Source organism: Coenobita brevimanus, chromosome 52 (genome assembly GCF_032717465.1).
Source record: "Coenobita brevimanus isolate Jiangsu-jjx chromosome 52, ASM3271746v2, whole genome shotgun sequence".
In the NCBI taxonomy this organism is placed as follows: Eukaryota; Metazoa; Arthropoda; class Malacostraca; order Decapoda; family Coenobitidae; genus Coenobita; species Coenobita brevimanus.
Genome location: NC_137005.1, coordinates 6591134 through 6602811, shown reverse-complemented (window position 1 = coordinate 6602811; position 11678 = coordinate 6591134). Strand labels below are relative to the sequence as shown.

Here is an 11678-nt window from a genome sequence, read left to right as displayed (position 1 = left end):
ATGGACGAAGTTAGGTACGGTAAATGGACGAGTGCGAGATGGATGGATGGATAAAAATAGGCAGGATAAAGTGACATGTGAAAAGGATGAATGGATGAAATTTGGTGGGGGACGAGTGGGAAAAGGATGGATGGATGAAGTTAGGTACGATATGGGGATGAGAGAGAGAGAGAGAGAGAGAGAGGGAGAAAAAATACTCCCATTTTACATCCATACTTGACAACACACTGGCGCTGGAGGGGGACGCCTTCCCGTGGTGGCCCTGATGAACCAGGATGGGGGAGCTACCCGGATGAACGAACGTTCCTCAAGTCCCCCCTCCCTTACCTCCCAAAAGGAGGACGGTGGACGAAAGCATTAGTTTCTTGTGGTCTACTGGGTTCACGTCCAGATGACCCAGGGTTTAAAACTACTACTACATCCTTTTCACATTAAGGTGGCCGAGATTTTCGTCCTCTTGCAGCTTATTTCACATGGCAGAACAAGACATTATGGCTCTACATCCTTTCCACAGCGCTTCTTTGTGACTAGCATCATATTCAAGTGTTCCTGTATTATTACAAGATGGAGAGATGGTAATTTTAGGTCCAGTTGGAGTAAAAAGAGTAAACTGCATTTGCTCTACCCTGACAAAAGATCCCTAACCCCTTTAAACTCAGCTGATGGCCAATTGTAGTTTGACTGAAGGGATGATTTCATTAGTAACCAAGGAGATACATTCCTACTTCATAACTGACGCTCATCAAATTTCAGGCAACCCCAAATTACTTTTCAAGTTGTGTGAGTGGCCAAGTTCCATGATGAAAAAAAATATAAATAAATAAATAAAGAAGTAAATAAAAACTACTACATGACTGCACACCGCCATAACCTAATTCCATTTCAGCCTTTTAACTCTAAACGCTGGAGAAAGATACCCCCACAAGGTGGCACCATATACAGTACACAAAAGTACTTCAACTCCCTCCTTCCACTGATAGGCTGATGGAGGGCTGCAGTAGTAGCAATTGAGTACACAGACGTCCTTCAGCTTCCCCTCTCTTCCGCAATGGGTTGATGGTGCCGGCGGCAGGGCAACTTCAGCCAAATTATCTTCCATGTACTGTGCACATCCTATTACATTTTTCACATCTTTTCCAACTATTCATTATGTACTGTGCACCTCCTATAACATTTTTCACAACTTTCCGATCTATCATATACTGTGAACCTCCAATGACATTTTTCACATCTTCAAACTCTCCATTATGTTTGTATCTACTTTTTCACAATTTACATCTTTCCAAGCTGTCTATCATGTACTATGCAACCTTACCATATTTTTTCACGTCTTACCAAACAATTTATCATGCACTGTGCACCTCCAATGACATTTTTCACATCTTTACAAACTATCCATCATGTTTCTCTTCACTTTTTCACAATTTAAACTTTTTTCAAACTAATATCATATACTATGCACCTCCAATTACATTTTTCTACATAGTTCCAAACTATCTATCATGTGCTGCGCACCTCCAATCACATTTCCACATCGTTCCAGTCAATCTATCATGTAGTGTGAACCTCCTATTACATTTTTCACATCTTTCTAAACTATCTATCATGATTCTGTGTACTTCTTCACAATTTGGGGTGGATGGGAAGGTGGCAGAAAAGAATAAGAATGGAGATGCTCTTATGGATGCTGTAGCTATGTCTTTAAGATTATATACAAACTTAGTATGTAACCAAAAGACTGCTGGTGTGGGTAGCAGTTTTTCATCAATGTAACCTATAAAGTTCTCATCCACATCCACCCACATCCACTTGTGTAGGTTACAGTGATATTAAACTACCACCTGCACCCACCTGTGTCAGCAAGCACTTGGTGTGGATGGGGCCATGGTTTTTTGGTATTAAGTACACAGTAAGTTACACAAAAACCGACAAATTAACCCTCTCCTGGTAGGGACATTTCTACCATAATTTTCCAGCAAACTCCAGAAAGTTTATATTCAGCTAAAGTGGGTTACAGAGGCATGAATATTATTGCTCCACCAATACCGATGAATCTAATTTACTAATTTCCCCAGTGCACAGAACCTGTTGCAAGAAAAATGCCATGATACAAGTATTCCATGCAAAAATATAGTTGTATTCTAAATGCAATAAAAGGATTTGCTTTTCCTCAGTGATTTAATATGCATACTACACTAACACTGACTATTATTATTATTATTATTATTTTTATTTTTTTATAATATTGGCAAGATCAGCTATGTAAATACCATACAACTGGATACTGTACAAGTGTAATATGCAGAGTAAATCAGTTAGGAAGACGATGTAAAAATTTCCTGTGGTACTGGAAATACATCCCATCACAAGGACAGACTGTACAGTATTACAAATAACTTTCTCTAGCACAAAACTGACACAGATATACATGAGGAGTGGAAAGAACAATGCAAGGAGGAAGCACTAAGAACACAGCAATTACAAATTTTGTGTGTGGAAGGGCAACTGAAAGTGAAGAGATGTTTCAGACAATGCCATTTCAACCCAACTGTCATTATTTTAACCACAGAATGAATTTATTCAGCTTGAGGCTGAAGTGGTACCATAGTTGTAGTAGTAACTCCAACCCCAGGCTCATCTAAACGTGAAATGAAATTGCTCTTCTGCAGTCCATCCATTTACGGAATAGGAAGGGGACTGAGGGATGTTTCTAAAACAGGCAGCTCCACTGCCCAGTCATAACAATGCCACTAAATGAAGGCATCCCTCCTTAGGACCTGAGTCTGTAGTGATAAGTGACCTGGTTAATGAAGGCCATTATCTAAGCCCTTCAGTTTGAAATCCATCCTCAGCTAAATAAGCTCATCTGGGTAAAGCAAGATTTATATGTAAACTATGTTCACAGGCTGAGGAGCTAAAAGCAATGTGTGAGTAGAACATCATGTCATTACATAATTTAATCAAAGATTTTAAAAGCTGTTCAGGCAGAGATACACACTTTTCGGTTTACGTCTGTTTTCCATGTTGCATGGGTCAGACAGGTTCAACTGACAGTACTCCTCCACCTCCTCTGTTCAGTGCCAGCTCTCCACTAATACCTCCAGATATGAAGTCAGCAGTCACCACCTCATCCCATGTCTTCCTTGGTCTATCTCCATGTTGATGGCCTCGTACCTCTAATGTACTTCTACATCTCTTCCAGCTCTCTTGATCCACCTTGCTCCTGACATCTTTTATTGCCTTCTGTACTGTTTCACGTTCAAATAACCTTGATTTCTCCTACTCCACATCATTTATGTACATATTTCTGTAAAATCTTTTGTGCCTCTATTTACAGTACTCCATGAGGCTACACCTATGACACTTAACCCTTAAATATCAGATGACTACTTATCTGTGTTACTCCAGTTACAGCCAGATGATCTTGGTTCTTGTCGGCTTGGGAAACTTTCTAACACCTCTTCATTAGAAATTTATTCTGCATGCTATACCTTACCTCAGTTACCAGTAGCCTGTGTCTCTCTAATGCCAAAACAGATTGCACAAGTAACATATAAATGACCACCAAATCACCACATGCAGAATAAACTAGTACCGGTAAGGAAGAGGTGCTAAAGAGCCTTCACAGCTGACTAGAACATGAAACTCATAAATCTCCTTTGGTCTTAAAGGTTAACTACGCACTAATACTCGTTCACTTTCTCCAAGGAGAGACAGGCCCCGTCTGCTGACGTATTATCATCCAAGCACAAGCTATGCATACATAAACCAGAACTTACTTGGCATATTTTACAATGTTCAAGTTACAAATACCAATAAACTTCCCTTTTATCCAGCACTCTTACCAAATACAAGAATCATTTATGACCACTGAAATTCATGTAATAATGAAATACACATAATAAGCTGATAAAACACACATGTATTCGTACACTGTTAACTAGAAAATTTTAAGAATATTTTTACAGTACCACTTAGGTCCTCTGCTGTACCTGCCAACAAAATGCTTACACAGTAATAATGCACATACTATTTTTCACTCCAACTCTAAATGAACATTTCCAATCCTTTTTCAGCTTATATATGATGGAACTCAGTAAGAGGAATAGATGTGAGGGATATCTCTCAGCATTCCCAGCCTGAACTTTGTAAAATAAACCCAATAACGTTCTGAATATGACTGGACACTGTAATGATACACCAGATGGGGACTTTCTCATCTATGAAAAGTTAATAGTATCTCTCTTTTGAACTCTTCACCACCATTTTCTCGCCACACACACCTTTAGCTGCGGCCAGTATAAGGTACCCTTCTTCACAACATTCCACACATCCCTTAATTCCTCATTTTAGTTAATATTTAAGTCCAGTCTCTCTGTTTTCTTTCATCATAAGCAGTATTTACTTCAGTCAAAACTAACTATTGCCACCAAGTTTTTTTCTTTGCAATATGATCAAAACCAATCAAGATACTCCTCACCATCTTTTAATCGGTTGCTTTTTCTTTTTCTTTTTCCAGGTCATCATTCAACCATCCAAGATCCTATTTCTCCACTACTCAGTAAACCATATATTCTCTTTTTTTTTCTGCCATGTGAAATTGACTGAAAAAGGTGTTTGCCAAGCTTTTTTTTTTTTTTTTCCCACAAACCTCTCACAGAAACAACATTCCTGTTTCTTACTTCATTTTCCCATTGTACAGTTTCACCAAGTCAGCACTCCTTAGTCTTCCACTTGTACCTCCCAAAGTTTAAGTCCTGTGTTCGTGGGATTTCTTTAATACATTCACTCCCTGTAAAAATCTCTTCTCTTTTTCATTTCATTCCCAATATCCTTTTTACTGGAGCATCGTTTCGTTTTCATTTTCATTTTGTAAAGGCTCCAACAAGCCTGCATGCATCGGCCTTGGAGACCCAATGGTGGCTCTCCATGCGGCTCGATCTCTGGCAGCTTCCCTGTTCAGTCCCTCATCCCTGAGGTTCCACTCAATGACCTCGACCCAAGTCTTTTTCGGTCTACCTCTCGCAACACTACCCCTTACATTAACACTTCTCATTTTCTACACCCAATTATCATCCCCCATCCTCTCCACATGCCTAAACCATCTCAATATACCTCTCATCACAACACCAATACACTCCAGTCCCATCCTGCCTCTCAACTCTTTCACTGCATACTGCATAAGCATACTTAACAGCATGTCATTTTCTACCTTACACCAACGTCACACAAACCATCTGACAATTATACTCTAATTTCTCTACCACTAAACCCTCATACAAAAAGGGTTATCAGTAGTGCACCATAATTATAAAGAGTGAATTCATGTTATGCTTTGGAGTATGGCCATACACAATGGTTTGGAATAGCTGAACTGGGATGCCATACTGGACTGATTAAGGTTCTGTGCAACAAAACTTACACTGGTTCAATTAGACAACATACTACTTCACAGGTCCTGTCAGTGAACACTGTTTCTCAAGCCCCTAGGCAGCATCAATATCAACTTCTTTTGGAAGGTTTCTAATCTGCGCACACCAAATTTTACTGACGGCTGTTGATGATGTGTTATTTCAGACACAAATTACAGTAGGCCTATGCATCCATACAATACAGCATACCGGTAGCAATATAATATAGCTTTCTCCTCAAACTAAGCTTCTACTCAAATCTGTTTCCAATAAGTTAACCTTAATTTTCCACAGGCTTCCTTCTCCTGAACAAAATCATATGGTACCAGCCAGAACAACAGCCTATGGTGTCCAATGACTGGAAAAGTTACTTAGCTATATTCAAGTGATAGAATAGTACAAAAACGATGTACCGTACCACCCTTCACTCTATGTTCTGATCTTTGAAATTACATTATCAGTAAGATTAGCAACATGTAAGAAGTTTGTGGGATAAATGCCAAACGTACTTTTAATCTGGAGACAATTTACAGGAGTCTCAAATAATCAAAGCAACACAGAAACTGTATAGGCTGACTTCTATAATATAATGTTGATTCAATGCTCTTACTGGTACTGTATCTTCCAGAGCCTGCTGAGACACCCTAGAGGTTACTCAGAATTATATATATATATATATATATATATATATATATATATATATATATATATATATAAAAGCAAGAAAAAAGAAAAAAAAATGAAGGAAATCTTTTAAGGATGTTTGTCCATTTCTAACCCACATTCCCATCCCCACTGTTGAATACAGGTAATACAGTATACAGGGTGGAAGGGATCCATAAACTGGAACACAAAAGCACAAATAAAACTGTCAACTGAGTGCTATATGAAATTAGCCATACAGTAAGCTACATCACTTCACATCATGCAAACCTTTGACATTATCAGCTCCAAACTGCAAGACTGTTCATCCAAATATATAAAAAAATGTACTTCAAAATACCTGTGAGGCTGATCCCATTCTGCAGACTACTGTATCAAGTTCAAAAAAGGGAGCAACCCATGTCATGCATATCTACTTATCTACTTCATCCACTCTTGATTATTCATCAATTCCTCATTGTTCATGCCTATTCAAACACTTCAATCTGATGCTGTAGTTTTCTGTTCATTCTTGCTAATGTCTTGTGGTTTTATTAACTCACGAACGTTTACTTGCACTTTACTGTAAGTGCTAATGATAGCTCAAAGTCAAATGGCCACCCCTTACGGGATTATGGCGTCTGGCAATAGATAGTTAATGATAGCTATATCTAATTCCTTCATTAAGAAAAAAAAAAATGACTACAATTTTCTGGACACAGCATGAATAAAATACTGTACAGTAGTAAAAAAATGTCATCAGTGTGAAATTATTAATCAAACACTCACTCATTTTATCCATCCCCCACCTAATTTGCCTTCCACGTTGTCTCCCACCCTTAAATTCATTTATGTACGGCACAGTTTATTTGTTTCACAACCCATTCATATCCATTCTCCTAATGCTAATATGCCACCTATGCACACTCTGGATCCATTAACTTCCTTACTCCTTATATCTTTTTTTTTTTTTTTCCTCTGTTTAAAAACCCATTCACACCAATTCCATTATGAAAAAAATAAATGCTATTTTGCTCTGCTTGGAGCTCATTTTGGAAGAAGTGACAACAATTTTTCAGATCAGTTTTCTGGTAGAGAATTAAATTTCACCTGCTTCATATACAGTACTTTTTTACAGTAAAAAGGATTGTAATCGAACATATGTTAGTTCACTGGTGTTTCCAGCAATGTCATCAGTAGGCCTAGCAACAGCTGAAGAGTCTGTGGCTGTGTAATCCAAATGAACTGCATCAGTAGGCACCCCATACATACCAAGGCTGTCTGTATGGGGCAACATTTTTTTTTTTTCCTCCCATTCTTTGTGAGGTGGATTAATTCATCACTCCCATACGAAGTCTTCATTCCAAAATGGGAGCAATGAAACTGTCTGTGTAATAAGTTATAGTATACAGCAACATATAACTGTAATGAAGTGCATCGGCAGTGCTGCCGCAAACCCTTTAAACTACCTACACCACAGCACCGCCAGGATTCATACCTATCCTCAAGAGTGACACACATTCATCTACTGCCTTCAATACACAGCACTCTACCAGTAATAACTGTCATAAGTCTCCAACAGGTACCTAAAACCTCTCAAAAGTTGGGAATGACTTCTGACAAAACTATTATATTATTAATGACACGTATGAATCTGAACATACAGATACTCTTAGGGTTAAACCAGTTGCTATGACAATCAATATCTACACTTGGTGTGATACCATCAGTAGCAATTATAAGAAAAAAAAGAAAACGTACTCAAATTCATGGAACATAACCAATATCTATATAGCTACCATATGTATATGAAACTGTACAAGAAAATACTGCATAAAGGCACCCCACTATAGGGCACATGTTCTGTACTCTGTATAGCAGTATGAAGAAGTTGTACATGAAAAATAGTTTCCTAGCTGCAGAGCCAGTGTTTTTCATCCATTAGTCTACTGTACTTATTAATAAAGTCTTCAAAATATGACACAACAAAAATAGTGTATACAGCAGACCCTCCTTATATGATGAACTGGTACCGGTATGCGATGAACTGCTAATCCGATGATGAAAAATTTAGGACTTTTTTCGATATATTGTACGATTGCATTATCACATACCGTACGATTGTCATGATCCCAAACAAAGCCCTCCTGGTCGATATATAATCGCTACTTTCGTTTAGGATATACAATTGCCCACAAACAAGTCTGCAGTCATCTGTTTGTTCCATGATGGCCTTTGCACTCATCATTATACCCTGTACATGTGTTAGTGTCAGTGATGTACCCTAACAAAAGTGTGGTGTCAAGCAGAAGTGAAGTGCAGTTAAGTGAAATAACTAACAGTTTGGTTGAGTTGGAAATGTTTTTTGGTGGTGAGCAGCATCCGAAGCAGGATGAAGTGCAATAACTACCAGTTAAGTGGGCTGGAAATGATTTCAGAATCTGTTGGGCAAGAGACCCTTGGCCAAAAATGTAACCCCACTGAACGTGTTACAAATGACTTGACAGCCTATAATGGTACAAAAAACCTGATCAGTTTCACTCAGTCTGAGGAAGGGTTTGGGTGAAACCGGTCAGGAATAACACTTGTCTCGTGTTCTCTATGCTACCCTCAATGAACTGTAGAAAAGTTAGCAATGCGATGGAATTTTCAAACATATCATCATACAGCCAAGGCATGCTGTATACAGTACTGTACTTCATAGTCCAAAAAAACAACAGTAAGACGTGACAATATGAATACTGTAACATATTGTATAAGGTAGGTACGGTATGCTTCACACTCCTAATGAACATAGAAGTAAATAAGTACCGGTATTAGAATGCCATAGGTTTCAAACTTTAGTGTGTTTCTAACACCCACTTAGCCTACTGAGACTTAATATTATGATACATTCTGAAGTTAGCAACTGAAATTAAAAAAAAAACTGAAACAGTGGGAGTAACAAGCTACTTACAAGCCTACCACCACCTAAGTCATACGGTATTTAGTTTCAAACCTGATGTGGTTAGGAAATAAAATACCGGGTAGGTGGAATATGTCCAGTAGAATGAGGCAAAACATAATGAATGATCACTCATCTTCCCTCTCTTCTTACCTTTCTTCCTTCCCTAGACCCCTTCAATCCAAGGAAGCATTTTTATTGCATACATTTGCTGACTAAAAATGAAATTCAACTACAAGGGTGCTATTCTCAGCTGAATATCAGTCAGTGGCAACAAGAATAAAACATAAATGCAGTATTATGGCTGACAGGATTAAAATCATTTCTGTGTACTCTGTCACCAACCAAAAACTGATCTACCCACTTGGTAACTATTAATATCAGCTCTAATACTGTATTGTAGCTATTTCATTTTTTTTTTTTTTTTTTTTCATACCACAGTCAGAATGTGGTTTCATTTTTTTAATTCTTAAAGGAATTTTGCAATACTTTACTGTCATTCCCCATACCATAATTCATAACTTCTAATCTTGCATCACCCTGCTAACTTCATCCATCCCTTTTATGAGGAGCTTAGCCTGATTAAGGAAAATGGAGTGGAAAACACCTAGCATAGTGGGTCTTGATTTCACTGTGGAAGACATTACAGGCAGCTACAGTCAAAATCCAGAGCAGCTCTCATTTACAAATATTGGTACTGAAATTTTTATAACAAGGATAAAACAATATGCTGGGAAGCTAATTGTATAATTAATTTTTGACACCTAAGTTCATTGGAAATAATTAATATGAGAATAATGGTACTACAGCTAGGCTTGTTTACACTTGCAGTGACATTTTCAAGACGATAACAGGTCGGTTCAACCTCAAAACTTGTCGGTCCCCAAGTTGTTCTGATTAGGTTAGAAGAGGTTAGATTAGGTTAGAACAAGTTATATATGGTTAGACTGTTAGGCTGGGTTTGGTTAGCTTGGATTATTACACTAGGTTAGGTTAGATTAAGTCATAATTATCAGAGCCACAACAACTGGGGATGAACTGGTCTTGGGGCCAAAATGACCTAACAGCCCTAAAGGGTGGGATGCCATTTTGCCGTGGTTTGCATGTGACGCTGATAAGGTTTTACAATTAATAGCTACAGGTAGCTACCACCATCATGCATTTCCAAAACTATTACGGTACAGTATGATACCAGTGTGCTAAATGTTACATTTTATTGATATGGAAAAAATGAATTTTAAATATCTCATGGAAAGTGTACTGATAAATTGATGGATGGGTACATAGTTCCCCCCCCCCTTTTTTGGGGGGGGTTATGCTACTAAGCTTGGAACAGACCAAACCTTCAAATGTATGATATACATGTCAGGCCACTTTCAAATTATTACTTATTTTAAAAGTATCTTCTAGTCATCTAAGGGACTGCAATATACCAGTATGGTGCATAACATCTGAACTCTGCAACCCTGTTCAATCAAATCAGCAGTCTAACTAGGATGATACTAAGGTGCATGGTACCGGTAGTTACTTAGAATCCATGACTAAAGGAATGTCAGTGTTATTTTGTGCATTACACGAACTTTTCAATAGACAGCAACATCTGTGGTCATGATAACTAGTTTTCATTTGAATGTTTCGCTGTGTATCGCTCCCAATAAATCGTCCTACTTCCTATTGCAACTAAAACTACTACCGTACAATCATAAATATCCTATATCAGTAATAAATATCCCTACACCAGCCCATGTGTGACATATCTGCCTTATGAATTTCCTATCTATCTGTCACTCACATGACATGTCAATATACTAATCGACATGGTACATAACATCTAGAAAAATGACAACATAACAACAGTACACAGACAACCAGGATCATTTTACTCACCCTGTCTAACTTGTGGAAATAGTCCCTGAGGAAGGCGATGGGGTTGTCCGGTCTGCTAACACACAAGCTCACTATGGCATCCTTCAGAATCTGCTGGATGTTGTGGCGCTGGACGTAAGCCTCGCATTCACGAAGAGATTGCTCCTCTTCCAGATTCGCCGCCATCTTCGTTGATCAAGCACTGGCAGAAAACTTATAGACACCGTGACATAAGGATTGATATAGGATCCAGTACTTTTTTCTTGGCCGTATGCTTAAAAAATAGCATCGTATTGGATTGCACATAGCGTCTATAGGAAGAGCGAATCCTATGATGAAACCTTTGCTGTAGGAAGTGAGATTTTATAAATAATACCAAATCAGACAGCAGACGACATCCTTTTGTGCATCACTTCCTGCACTGCAGAAATGACGCTCATAGATGAGGTATATTACAAATAGTTTTACATCACACGAGTTGATAAAGCATTAAAAAGACAGCAGCTTATGTATCGAATATCGATATTGAGTTATTCCATGTCGAAGGAAAGGATATAAACACAAATCAAAGAAAACGCAAAATAGATTAAATACTTTAAGGATAAACTGACAAAAACATAGCTCTTCCTCGTCTGCTGTAACTTATAAATTTGTCCCCTAATATCACCTGAGTCCTTTTCTCATGCTTCATCCCTCTCATATTGGCTGTCTATCATGCTCGTGTTGTGCAGAATTGTTTCTGCAACACGTGCCCATGTCCTTCCCATATATTTCATCCTTATCATTCACTCTTAGCCGTCAGAAGCATCGTCATC

The 11678-nt window shown here is 38.2% G+C and overlaps 1 protein-coding gene across 1 annotated transcript in view; it reads right to left on the bottom strand.

Annotated features, from left to right (window-relative positions):
- Pka-R1 (protein kinase, cAMP-dependent, regulatory subunit type 1) overlaps positions 1-11049 on the bottom strand; it is a 194568-nt gene extending 183519 nt beyond the window's left edge. Inside the window, exon 1 of the mRNA XM_080272982.1 lies at positions 10885-11049. Coding sequence (XP_080129108.1) covers positions 10885-11049 — 165 coding nt within the window. The remainder of the gene's footprint in view (positions 1-10884) is intronic.
- Between the last annotated feature and the right edge of the window lie 629 nt (positions 11050-11678).